Source organism: Gavia stellata, unplaced genomic scaffold (assembly GCF_030936135.1).
Source record: "Gavia stellata isolate bGavSte3 unplaced genomic scaffold, bGavSte3.hap2 HAP2_SCAFFOLD_34, whole genome shotgun sequence".
Taxonomy (NCBI): domain Eukaryota; kingdom Metazoa; phylum Chordata; class Aves; order Gaviiformes; family Gaviidae; genus Gavia; species Gavia stellata.
The window spans coordinates 1,127,527-1,140,336 of NW_026776320.1; the positions used below are offsets into that span (position 1 = coordinate 1,127,527).

General features: G+C 46.0%; 1 protein-coding gene across 1 annotated transcript in view; it reads left to right on the forward strand.

Moving 5' to 3' along the window:
* Nucleotides 1–4,174: 4,174 nt before the first annotated feature.
* Nucleotides 4,175–12,810, forward strand: part of LOC132320849 (ATPase family AAA domain-containing protein 2-like) — a 102,056-nt gene continuing 93,420 nt past the window's right edge. The window contains exons 1-2 of the mRNA XM_059834473.1: nucleotides 4,175–4,186; nucleotides 4,484–4,839. Coding sequence (XP_059690456.1) covers nucleotides 4,175–4,186; nucleotides 4,484–4,839 — 368 coding nt within the window. The remainder of the gene's footprint in view (nucleotides 4,187–4,483; nucleotides 4,840–12,810) is intronic.

The window sequence follows — 12,810 nt, forward strand, 5'->3', positions numbered from 1 at the left end:
ATTTCTCCTCCTAACATGCACACCGGGTTAAAATCATGACAGGTATTTAAAACAGTTAACAAAGTTAGTTACGCCTCCTGGTTCTACCCCTTAATTAACTCTTGGTTAATACTTTTCTTACTTCATCTTTAAGTTACAGTTCTCTTTTAATTCACCACATATGCTCAGAGAGTAGGGGGCTTAATTGGGTTGGGGCTTTTCTAGCCAGGAGGTGTGTTCCTTAGCATTAGAATGAGATTATAATGAGACAGGTTAACTCTAGGGCACTATTTTGGCAGTCTTTTCTATATTTCTACTATTCGTCCTTGTGCTAATCATTATTGCTAGTTAGCAGAGAGTCAGTGAAGACACTCTTTATCAGCAGAGAGTCAGTGCAGACAGTCTTTATCTCTAATATGTCTAAGTACCGGGTGCAGTTGTTACAAAGTATTTTCTCTACATTTTTCTTTCTTACTTTTAACCCTTGTTTCTGACGATGCCCTGTAACATTGTAAAGTTCCCCCAGGATCTAGTAAAAATCCTCCAGGATACTCTCTTTTTGAATGTGAGGTGTTGTGGTTGAAGTTCTTATTTTTAATTAGCTTAAGCAGGAATGTGTTCATTACTTGTAAAACATGCTCTGGAAGCTAGGCAGTATGCAGAGCTGAAAAGTAAACCCTCATCAGAGAATGTTCTGAGGGCCCCACAAGCTGTACCACGCACTTTTCAGAGTAGTAGAAGTTGGGAAACTATTTGTCAAAATCGATGAAATACTGCCCTCTTCGGATTAAATTTGGTCTAGAGGTAGCTGCACTTGCAAGGAAAGAAAAGAGATCTGAAGAAAGAATAAAGGGACAAAAGATGCGGCTTGGCAACTGGGTGAACCTTCTACAGCGGTTGTTCATTGGAGAACCTCCATAATTTCTGAGTGGCAAATACAGTGACCCCCATCAAAGCGAGAGATATGGGTAGCCTGAATAAGAGCAACACGCCATGTACCGGTGTATTTTAGGATAATAGCGTAATGAAAAGAAAGGTGCCATGAAATGCAAGCAGCAGATGGATGCCTGAAAGTAAGCAGGCGGTGGTTCTTGGTGTAATTAAGCAATGGAACTTCTTGCTGCTCAGTTTTGTGGATACTAAGCTTTTGAAACGTTCAAAACCAAGGAATCCAAGCCCCCAAAAGAAAAGCCCATTGGAGAGCTTTCACACACAAAGACACATTCAGGAAGTCTCTGAGCTGCAAACTGCTGGGTGAGCGTGCTGCAAAAGTACCACCATTTGCTTGCCTCTGTCTTATGCCCTTTCCTAGGTATTCTCCCCTGGCAGCTCTCACTGACTCACTTCTAGTACCTTCAGTGCTCACCTTAGTGAAGTATTCCTCCCTTAATGGCAAAACTGACTTGCACACTCACCACTAGGTAAGGCATTTTGCAGACCTACAAGCAGAAAAGGGTTCAAAAATAAGATGAGTAAGATGCGCTCATACAGAAATTTGTACACGCTGAACCATTTGTCTGATTAGTTTGACTGTTTTTATGATAACTTCCTCACGCAGAGTTGCACACAACATTGTTCCAGCTGTAAGTCACCACACACTCTGAAAATCTGATTGCTTTTCAGACCTTTTACGAGAAAGATGGGCACAGCAGGATCTGAACCTTCATTGAGCATCTGCACAGCTGAGGGTCCAGGACATCGCTTTACCCTTTCACAAGATGAGGCCTAATCCTTCTCGCACGTCCTGCAACTTCTGCTGCAGAGATGAAAAGTGCTCTTGTTCATCCCTTCCTTTTTTTGACCCTTTGAGACTCCCGTGGAGAGAACTGAGGAAGTCATCCTTATGCTCCCATCCTGGTAAAACCCACAACTCCATTCAGCTTTCACACGTCTCAAACAAAATGGAAATCACCATCTAAGGAAACTGCTGCTTTCTCTCCACCATGGTGGACTGACGTGGATGCCACTTCCATTTTGACACAGTTTTACAAGTGAAAGAGTTCTTTAAAACGCTGTAATTCCTTCAAATGCATTGTAAAATACTTCTGGTATAGAACATCTTTAAATACGTTCAGTGTATGAACAACACAAATCTTTTTGTACTGAAATATTTTATTTGTATTTCTTTAATTAATGTTGAATTGTAAAAATACTTTTACGTAACAAAATTTAAAAATGTACAAATTGTGTCACATTTTAATACCTGTCAATTGCAGTGCGTTTTTGTGCAGAATGCATATAACAAGATGATCTAGTATTAATGTACACAGTTCTTAATTGTATGCTATAAATTTAAGTGTATGCAAAACTCTTCACACTAGAAAGAAAAAAAAAATAAAGGAAGATTTTTTGGCAAGTAACATTGCAAGTTACATGCTGCATTCTGTCCTTAGGTAGGTACCCTGTTGCAAGTGAGAGCAGAATCTACATCCCAGAATTTTTAGAGTAGACTTGGTATAAAAGCGTACTTGCAAAGGAGCCAACCTCAGTGGCATGGTTTGGATCACTTACAGTGACTGCTACACTCATTTATTAATATGACCTACAAGAAAGAAATACTACCTTGCACTTAGCTACATTTCTTCATGAAGTGGGCACTTAAGAAGGTCTTCTATGGCATGTTAGAATGACTAGTTCCAAAAGCATGAACAAGATGTTTTGTGGCCAGATGTTGTCAGGCTAAACCAAAACATCAAGCAGTTTGGTTTGCTTTTGTACCGTGGCGTGAGCTGCTATGCTTATAGACTACACTGGAATATTGAGACGTTACATTATGGAACGTATATGTAGATGACATGTGGCTGCCTAAAATGTTCCACAAAATATTCCAGCACTAGCTGCTAGGGGAGATGGGAAGAAGAAAGTGTCCGTGTTTCCCAAGGCCATTCCTGAAATATATGCCATGCAATTTAAGTGGCTGTCTTATTCTTTAAGGATGTCAGCTTTGCGATTTTTCATTTGGGAACATCTGCACTTTTGAAGTTCTGACCACTATCGGATATCATAGGAAACTCAGAGGCCAAAATTCACCCTCACCAGAGTTTCATGGGGCCCAGATGAGTTGCTGGCACGTATGGTGCCTTGTGGCAGCTCCCCTGAAACCAGGGAGGAACAGTATTAAAAACCAGTACTTGGTCTCTCGGCATTTCATCGGACGCCATGTTGAGAACAGAATTGCACTGGCTCAGGGCAGGGTCGACAACGAATATAGATCTGGATGCTCTGGGTTGTGGCCACTCAGGTCTTGAAGGCTGATTTGCAGGCTCAGGGATCCAACCTCGTCTCTGGGCAACCCACTCCAGTGCTTCATGATCCTCACAGGGATTTTGGTTTTGATCCCTTACCTCCAGCCTGAACCTCTCTAGTTTCAGGAGGTGCCGCCGTCTCTCACCCTCCCACCAGGCAGTGCTGGGAAGAGCCTGTCCCCATCCCCTTGATACCTTCCCCATAGGCACCGGGGTGTGCTGTAAGGTGCCCCGATGCCTCCTCTGCTCCATCCTGAACCAACCCCAGCCCCACAGACCCTCCTTGCCTCCCCTGAGCCCCTCTGCTCTGTCAACGTGACTCCGGGACCCCATGTGGGATGTAGTGCCCTCATGAGGCCTGGTGGGTGCTGAACAAAGGGGATCACCCTTGTGCCCTCCAGCTAGGGCAGAAAGAGAGCAGAAAACCCTGATGTCACCGAGTCCCCGAGCGATGGGTTCTGTTGTCAGCGACGGATGGGCTGTGTCACCTAGCGATGGTGACCAGGCGACCCTCGCTGCTCCTATGCGGGCACTGAGTCCCACTGAGCTGGCTCATGCCCACACTCCAGCTGAGCAGCTTGTGAGGCTGGAGTGCTGAGCGAGGCCTTGGAGCTGGTGTCCTGACTGGGGAGCTGTTGCTTGCAGCTCTCTGTGCCTGACCCCAGAGCCGTCAGCAGATTATCCCCGGCCCTGCCAGCTTTAGGCAGCCGGGGCACCCAGGAGACGCGCTCGAAGCAGCAGCGGTGAGCTGGGTGGGGAAACCTCACCCTGGGGAGCTGGGAGGGTTTCCTTCTTGAGGGACCTGGGCATTTCTTCCACCCCTCGCCGGGCCACCCAATGACCGTGGCCTCTCTTCCTTTTCCAGCACAACACCCGCTGCTGCAGCGCCAAAGGGAGGGAGCAGTTCGTCACCCCCCGGCTCCCCCCGCCCACCGCAGTGAGTGGAGAGCATGGCCATGGAGGTAGGCGACCGCTGTCCAGTATGCCTGGACAGCTGGGATGATGCTGCCTACGTGATGCCGTGCCTCCACCAGTTCTGTTACGGGTGCATCCTGCGGTGGGCTCAGAGCAAGCCCGAGTGCCCCCTCTGCAAGAGGAGAGTGCAGTCCATCGTGCACTCGGTGCGGGCAGATGATGACTTCGAAGAGGTCATCATCACACCATCTGGGTCGGCATCACCATCAGTTAGCACCCGCCAGGCAGGAGGAGCGCCCAGGCAGCCAGCCACCCAGAGCCCCCCGCGCCCTGTCACACCCCAGCCGCGGGCGGTGGAGTCGGGGCCCAGGCCTCCAGTGGGCGGCCTCCAGCCCGACACCTGGGCCTCCCTCTTCGACGAGCACCCAGATCTCCTCCAGCGCTTTCTGCCCTGGCTGCAACAGCAGCTGGGGCTGATCTTTGCGGAGGAGCCTTCAACAGCAGTCGTGCTGGAGGACCTCATCCTGTCTGTCCTGGGCTTCTTTGGGCTGGACGAAGGGGTCCTGGTCCGGCTGCTGCAGGCCAGCCTCCAGGATCGCGCGGCGACGTTCGTACACCAGCTGATCAACGTCGCCGTGCAGCGCTGCAGCAGGGAGGCCCACCGCCTGCTGGGCCTCGAGGACGGCCATGCCGTCGAGGAGCGGGAGGGCAGCCCTGCGGCTGCCCCTTGGCCTGCTGCCTCCCGAAGGGGGTCTCCTGCCCCTGGCCCAGGCCCCTCCGGCAGCCCTGCGGGAGCCGGCGAAGAGGAGCGCCCCGGCACCTCAAGCGCTGCTCTTCGTGGGGGTCCCAGCAGCCCCCCCGACGCCCCCGTTCCCACCCACGGGGAGCAGGAAGAGCCGCAGGAGGATGCGGGTGAGGCTGGGGCAGGTCCCTCCACTCCCAGCCGGGGCAGGGACCGCTCCCCTGGAGGGCCTCGGCGAGCCCCGAAAAGGAGGGCCGGCAGCTCCCCGGAATCTTGCCAGCCACCCAAGAGGCCACCCCACCGGCCCAACTAGGACCAGGCCCCAGGAGCTGCCGAAACCAGGGCCGGGCCAGCAGCTGGGGCGCGAGCCGGCCTGCAAGTCCATCAGAAGGCCCCAGATCTATCAATCCAAATAAACTGCCCGCAGGCAAGTGCGGCCCAGCTCCAGGCCTGCATCTCTGCAGCTGGTCCCCGGACAGATGTTTCCAGCCGGGGGGTCTCCAGGGCCAGCCCGTGCCCCATCGCTCATCACCCCAGGCCCGTCCTCCTCCTCACCGCACCCTCTGCCCCACGTCGCGGGGCTCCGCTCTCCTACCAGCCTGCGCTGCCCGGTGCAGCCTCCCTACGGCGGCACCCAAATCCTCCTCCTGCGCCGAGTCACCAATGGTGCTGCTCTCTGCATCAACCTGGGGTCGTACCCTGCCAAGGCATCAGCCCCAAGAACTGCAGCAAGGGGAAGTGCAAAGCCCTGCACCTGGGGAGGGACAACCCCCGGCACCAGCACCTGCGGCAGGCTGCCTGGCTGGAAGGCAGAAACAGCCCTGGAGGTCCTGGGGGGCACCTACTTTTTTGGAAGTAAAAAGATTTACTTCAACTCAAGCTCTGAACACCCAGAGATGCTTACGAACCTCAGTTTTCATTACGAGGAAATGTTTTTGATCCTTGTGACTGCAGAGGAAAAGCTGAAAAGAAACAAAGAGGAGCAAAGCAGAGAGAGTAAGTAAACAAAACTCCGGGTTTCCCCACTTTCTGACTGTATAGCACCAAAAAACCCCGACAAACCAAAGCCAGGGAGGTTGGTGACCAATTTTCTTGAATTCAATTGCAATTTTGCAAATTTTGCAACTTGCAATTTGCAAATTTTCCAAATTTCAGAGCAGAGGTTATGTAGCACCTGTTCAAAACACGAAGGCTATTAAAAGGTTATTAAAAGGCTAGCTCTATCCTGAAAATATTTTTTTCCCACAGTGGACATTTGGGCAGCCTGATGGATCACTATTCAAAGTCTGCATGAGAGATCCTTGGTCTTGTACGCACTTCTAGGCTCGTTGTAATACTAACTACATGGGCAATTACCTAAAGGCTATGTACCTCAGGTATCTCAGGGACATCTCAGGTACCTCAGAGAAGTAGGACATGAACTTGACGTCGGGGCCAACACACACAGGGCTGTTTACATTTCCCTGGGACTGCAGAACATTTCTGGAGAGTCTTACCTGCTCTTTTACCCACACAACTTTACCTATGCTTTATGGTACATACAAGACCCTGCCTGCGGCAAAAAAATCCACAAGTTAGTATAGTCACGGAATGTTGTTAAAAATGTAAGCAAGCTTGATGAACATACCAAAAGTCCAGCTTGTCAGTAAAATATTTCCAAACTGCAGAGTGGAGGCCACATCATTTAGAAAAGGCTCCCAAACTGCTCAAGTGTTCCTGAATCCTAGATTGTCACACAAGGTGTTTCAAGCATTTATAGTAATCATGGCTGAAACTTCAAAAAGGAGACCGGTCGATGTTATGCACGTCAGATTGTAGGGATCTTGTGTGATCTTCACAAGTCCTCCTCGATGACCGTTTCAAAAGATGGCAATTACTGGTTGCCTGAAATACGCTAACAAAGTTAATAACACTGACGCTAGAAAGGTTTTTTTCCAAATCATGCTTGTGCATGATGTTGTTTGAGACTTCAGGGTGCTGTTCTAAATACTGAAAAGATGATAAATAATGCAAAGTTATGAATCACCATGTATTGCAAATGCCAGAAAATCCTGAGGTGAAACCTGGCTATCTGAGAAGGTACACAGTGTAGTATTGCCTGAAATGTGTGCATGTTCATCAGACTGCTCAAACCTGTGGAGGATTAGATGATGGTCTCAAATTCCATGGGACCACAAAAACAATGCAGGCAGCGAAGAAGAGCATGTTGGGCGCATCTTACAGATGCGCAATACTTAGCATACATCCATAATACACATACGATACCATACGAATTAACTGTTTGTTTCCAACTTTTTGGGGATTTGCCAGGGTACAAAAAACAATCTAGACAAAATTATGACTCCAAGTTTTAAAAAAAAAAAAAAGGTGTCAAATTGCTTCCTGAATTCGTTTTGTTTCATTTGGGTTTTGGATCCTTTTTACATTTCTAAACTTCCAACTTGTTTTTAATTGCCAGTGTCTTTTTCATTCTACTGTCACCCTGGCCACATTCTTTACTCTGGATGAACTCCTCTGTCCTGAGAAACTGCACAATCTTTTTCACTCTTTACTGCCTTTTTCTTTTTTTATTGTTCTGGGCCTTTGTATTCTGGTGAACTCCAATATGGTATTTTTAAAAGTTCTCAAATTAAATGGAGGAATTGTAATTAGCTTATTAACTCCCAGTCTCTGTCTTAAAACTCGTTATTAATTATAGTAATGTATTTTATACCTCTGAAATAGCTAATCTATTATTTCCCTCCCCCCCCCCCCCCCCCAGGAAATAATATGGGCTATGGACGTGGCTTTTGACAGTTGCTGGAGGACTAGTGTTGCTGCTTGTGTCTCTGAAGACCTTTTTCCCATCTTTCTGGGAAGATCTGATCTACTTCTTGAGGCGCAAGAGCTTAAAAGCAAGAGCAAAGAAGTGGGCAAGCAGTGGAATTCTCTCCATAATTGACCTTTTCATGCAGAGAGTGGGAAAGATTCCCCACAAGCTGTTCCTCATCTCCGAAGGGAAGGTGAACACCTACCAGGATGTGGACAGGAGGATCAGCAGGGTAGCGCAGGTCTTCCTACACTCTGGGAATCTGAAAACAGGCGACACAGTGGCCCTGCTGATGGGTAATGGACCTGACTTCAGCTACGTCTGCTTCAGGCTGGCCAAGCTGGGCTGTGTGGTGGCTTTTCTCAGCTTCAGCATCCACCCTAGATCTCTCCTGCACTGCCTTAATACACGTGCAGCAAAAGCAGCGGTGATAGGAGAAGGTAAGTTCTGTACTGTGTTTGACTTACTACTGACTTTCCACTGCTTCATGCTTTTGCTCAAAAACAGGAAATCAGAGCCATTCCAAGCTGCAAGCACTTCCTAGAGACATACACATATGCTGGATAAAAAAGAGGGGAAAGCGATAGTCTTGTTTAAATGTCAAATGCATAAGCACCAAAAATATGTGGAATTAATTAGTGTAATAAAGGACTCAGATCCGAAACTCTCCAATGTACCAGCAGAAACAATCATGCATCAGCAAGAGAACAGCCTGGGCAGATGCTTCAGCATCATCTCCTTGCCGTTTCTATTTATTGGCTTAGGTAGCTACAACTACACTGACTACAGGCAGACTCAGATTCCCTTTGTTAGTGGTGATTTCCTTCAGCTCAATATTTTCACATACAAATTTATGGCTACTTCAGAACTCTTTTAAAGTGGTGGTCCCAAGGTAGCGCTGCTTGGAGCAAAGAGTACAGCATGTTGAGCTGCAATTTTGGCCCTCTTACTGGCGTATTAGGTAATACTGGGCAATTTATTCAACCTTTCTACTCCTCTTTTCCCATCTTTCATACAGGTTGGCAATACTTCCATAACTCCATATGAACCCATGAGGGCTCATTAGTTGGTATGTGTACCAAGACATAAAACAAATGTTCTAACATACCGACTAACTGAAATCCTGTATATTAGCATCACCAAGTAGGAACAGGGAGTTCCTCAGGACACATACCAGGATGTATGACACAGGTGCAGTTTCTGCTACTAAGGAAATGGACTGAAATCTAGGACTGCTAGGAAAGACCCGTAACCATATTACGCTCTAGGATAAATGTTTTCTCTCTCTTCTGCTGATCCTGTTGTTTTTATTTCAGCAGAGACTGTTCAGTCTTCTTGACCTCACTTTGTGCGTACTTCCCAGTGTTGTCCTTGCCTTCAAGGACAGAAAAACCCACCTTTAAAATACATTCTTCACAAGGGAACAGCAACAGCAAAATCACACATCTCTACTTCCATTATTAGAAATAAACCAAACCGTTCCTCTGCCTGACCCTCCCTCCTAGCCATTAGCTTCCTGTTTTTCTTGCTCTCTGACAGGCCATTCATGGTTTCAGACAACCTACTCCATAGTCATGTGGTCTCCTTTACAGCTTCTTTAATCTTTTCCTCCAGTCAGGGTGAGAGTCCAATCCTTCCATAATGTGCCAATGTACCATACGACCGGCCCAGAATTATGATGTCCTCCAAACACAGCAAGTGAAATGAAATATTTAGTATGTGAACGGAACAAAGTCTCTAAGCTTAATTAATATATTCTAATCAGGTGACATAATGTAATCTGTTAATTATTCAGTAAAATGAATTGTAGGGAAAAAAGTAATGGCCTACAGCTTTTCTAAAATCCAAACACCATCATTATGCCTCAGAGAACATTCATACAGTGATAGAAGATCCTTCTTATGAAAAATTAAATAGTACACAAACAGGAATGCAGCACACCCATGTGTATTTAGCAACCTTTTTCAAAAGCTGTTCAGCTTGTGATTTTGACTTTTAGAAATGAAAGGCTTAGTCCGTGTGATTTAAGTTGTTAGCCAACAGTGTATATGCCTTCCTGTATTCATGTAGTATTGCCTACTTCTTCAACCCATTAGGCAGCCAGTGGCATATAGTATAGTGTCCTTTTTCAGCATTTACAGTCTGTAACAAGGCTGTCCTCGGAGGTTTGTATGACTAAGCTTAAAAAATGTGTTTGTCAGAAAATACTCTTCCACCTAATGAGGCCTTTGTACCTACTGCAGAGAACATACGACAATGTGAGAGAAATGCTATGGAAACATTTGCTGTATACTGAATGTATTGTAGTTAGGAGTACACAGCAACATCACTACACTTCTTCCATTACACTGAAACAGTCGTTTCAACAGAGTAGCCCTTTCCTTTGGTACAACGCCCTGCCTTGCTGCTTATGGTCCTCTTAAGCATATAAACTAACAGAGCGTAATTGACTGCTTTTGCTTTTAACAATTCACTCTCCATACAGTCAGCAAACACACTGCGTTCTAAGGTGCAACGTCCGATTCCCTTTCAGTCAGATGCTTGAAGATAGCTGCAAAGCTGAGGAACTACAGAACAGGAGACCTGGGACATCCAGGAGACAGAAAGGAGGCTTCAGCTGTATGTGTGGGCATGCAGTCACCAGTGAAACACTACGGGTGTGGAGCTTCAGGAGAGCATCTGCTTGGATAAACTGAGTATGTTCAGATTACCCACGCAACCTTCCTATGAGTGATGCACAGGGGCAGAAAGGATCTAACCGAATACAAGACACTAATCAAAGTACAAAATCAAAAAGTTGGTAAGAAAATATCTGTTTACTTATCATTCAGATGCTGGAAAAAGCACTGGTTATACACTTAGCTAAATTATAATGTTCTCATGTCTTTTATAGGTAATTTCTCAGTACTTACACAGAACAACACCCACTGTATGTAGCTGAAGTCAGATTAGATTATTTCCTTTCTTTGCTTGCCTTACACTTCTCTGAAGCTGTCTTCTGTGCCTCTCTGCCTCAATCAGATAAACTTCTTAACCTATTCCTATTAACGAGACAGTAGGGTGAGCTTCAAAACGGAACTTTTGCTGCCTGCTGATTAGATTGCTTTTAGCAAGGGTAGCATGTTGTGTAACTGAAAAAGCTGGCAGATGACTTGGAAAACAGAACCTTCACTTGAATTCTTAGTGAATGTTTGGGCTCACTGTGTTTGGAAAGCCTTCCTGTTTGTCATTAGTCCTGTGGTTGCCTAAATACTGGAAGATAGTTAATTGTGCATTTCGATGCCGTTGACTACTGTCTTAGCCTTTTGTGTTTTACTTCAAGCTCAGGCTCTGAACACCCAGAGGTGCTTAAGAATCTCAGTTTTCATTACGAGGAAATGTTTTTGATCCTTGTGACTGCAGAGGAAAAGCTGAAAAGAAACAAAGAGGAGCAATGCAGAGAGAGTAAGTAAACAAAACTCCGGGTTTCCCCACTTTCTGACTCTATAGCACCAAAAAACCCCAACAAACCAAAGCCAGGGAGTTTGGTGACCAATTTTCTTGAATTCAATTGCAATTTTGCAAATTTTGCAACTTGCAATTTGCAAATTTTCCAAATTTCAGAGCAGAGGTTATGTAGCACCTGTTCAAAACACTAAGGCTATTAAAAGGTTATTAAAAGGCTAGCTCTATCCTGAAAATTTTTTTTTCCCACAGTGGACATTTGGGCAGCCTGATGGATCACTATTCAAAGTCTGCATGAGAGATCCTTGGTCTTGTACGCACTTCTAGGCTCGTTGTAATACTAACTACATGGGCAATTACCTAAAGGCTATGTACCTCAGGTATCTCAGGGACATCTCAGATACCTCAGAGAAGTAGGACATGAACTTGACGTCGGGGCCAACACACACAGGGCTGTTTACATTTCCCTGGGACTGCAGAACATTTCTGGAGAGTCTTACCTGCTCTTTAACTGACTGAATGCTTCATGTGTTCTTTCTCTCTCCAGGACTTCCCCTGCGTCCCTGCCTTCAGGAAAATTACACCAGAGTCTACCGACTCATTGGAACAAGTAAGTTTATTTCTGACCACACAGAGATACAAATCTGGATAGACGTGCAGCAAAATGCCCCTTTGTGAAACCTGGTGAAAAGAACGCAAAGGAGAAGTAACACAGTCACATTGCAAGCAGTTACCTCTTACTTTGACAGAGGGCCTTGGCAAAAAAACCCCAAACCAAACCATGCCAAAACTTCACCGTTAGTCGATACTGTAAGAAGAATACAAAGGCTTTGCTGAGACTGCCAATTAAGCATGCACTGGGTAAGATGGGGAACAACTGAGTTGTATGCATTTACAGCTAAATCCCAAGTTATTCATCAGTATATGAATAATTATTTTCTCCAGCGTGCCTTGAGTTTGTCTAGATTTAAGAAAATGCTTCACTGTCCTGAGCAGCTCCTTCTTATAGAGTGTGTTATAAATTCCTGGGCACGTAGCCTTTGTGAATGTTTTGGAGAATCCTGAAGTCCAGTAATCAGAAGCAAGCGAGGTGGTACCGCCAGGATACTGCAGCCAAAAGCAGGTATCAAGCTTGTCATTCCAGGCATAGGGGAGGTCATGGCAGTATGGCTTCTGGACTGCAGCTGACTGTATGCCTGTAGTCTCACTCAGAGAGACGCATACTCTTTCTTAGGAGTCACTCTTTCCTAATATTCCCTCCTTTTCTTCTCCATCTACATATCCTACGTTTTTCCTTTCATCTCCTCTCTTTAGCTTGTATTTAATGTTTCTGCCCCATAGACAGTACCTCACTCAAACAATTCTGAAACAAGGAATTGGTGGGCCTTCCTGTGCACATTCAAGTGTGAAAAGGGTGAACCTAAATTAATCCTGAAACAACTCTGAAGACCAAAACTCTTTCATGTAGCCTGCTTTAGTCTTTTGTCTGTTTTAGAACAGGGAGTTTTACTTACTACAATTAAATCCACAAGATAAATAGAGGGAGATTAAACCACGATTTTTTTTTCCCACTGTCGAATAGATGGGTTAGTTCTGCTGTACGCAGGTTCACTGTACGCAGCAGTAGTGTCTATCATTCCAATGCAGCTTATCGGGTCTGTAGTTGTTCTTATTTT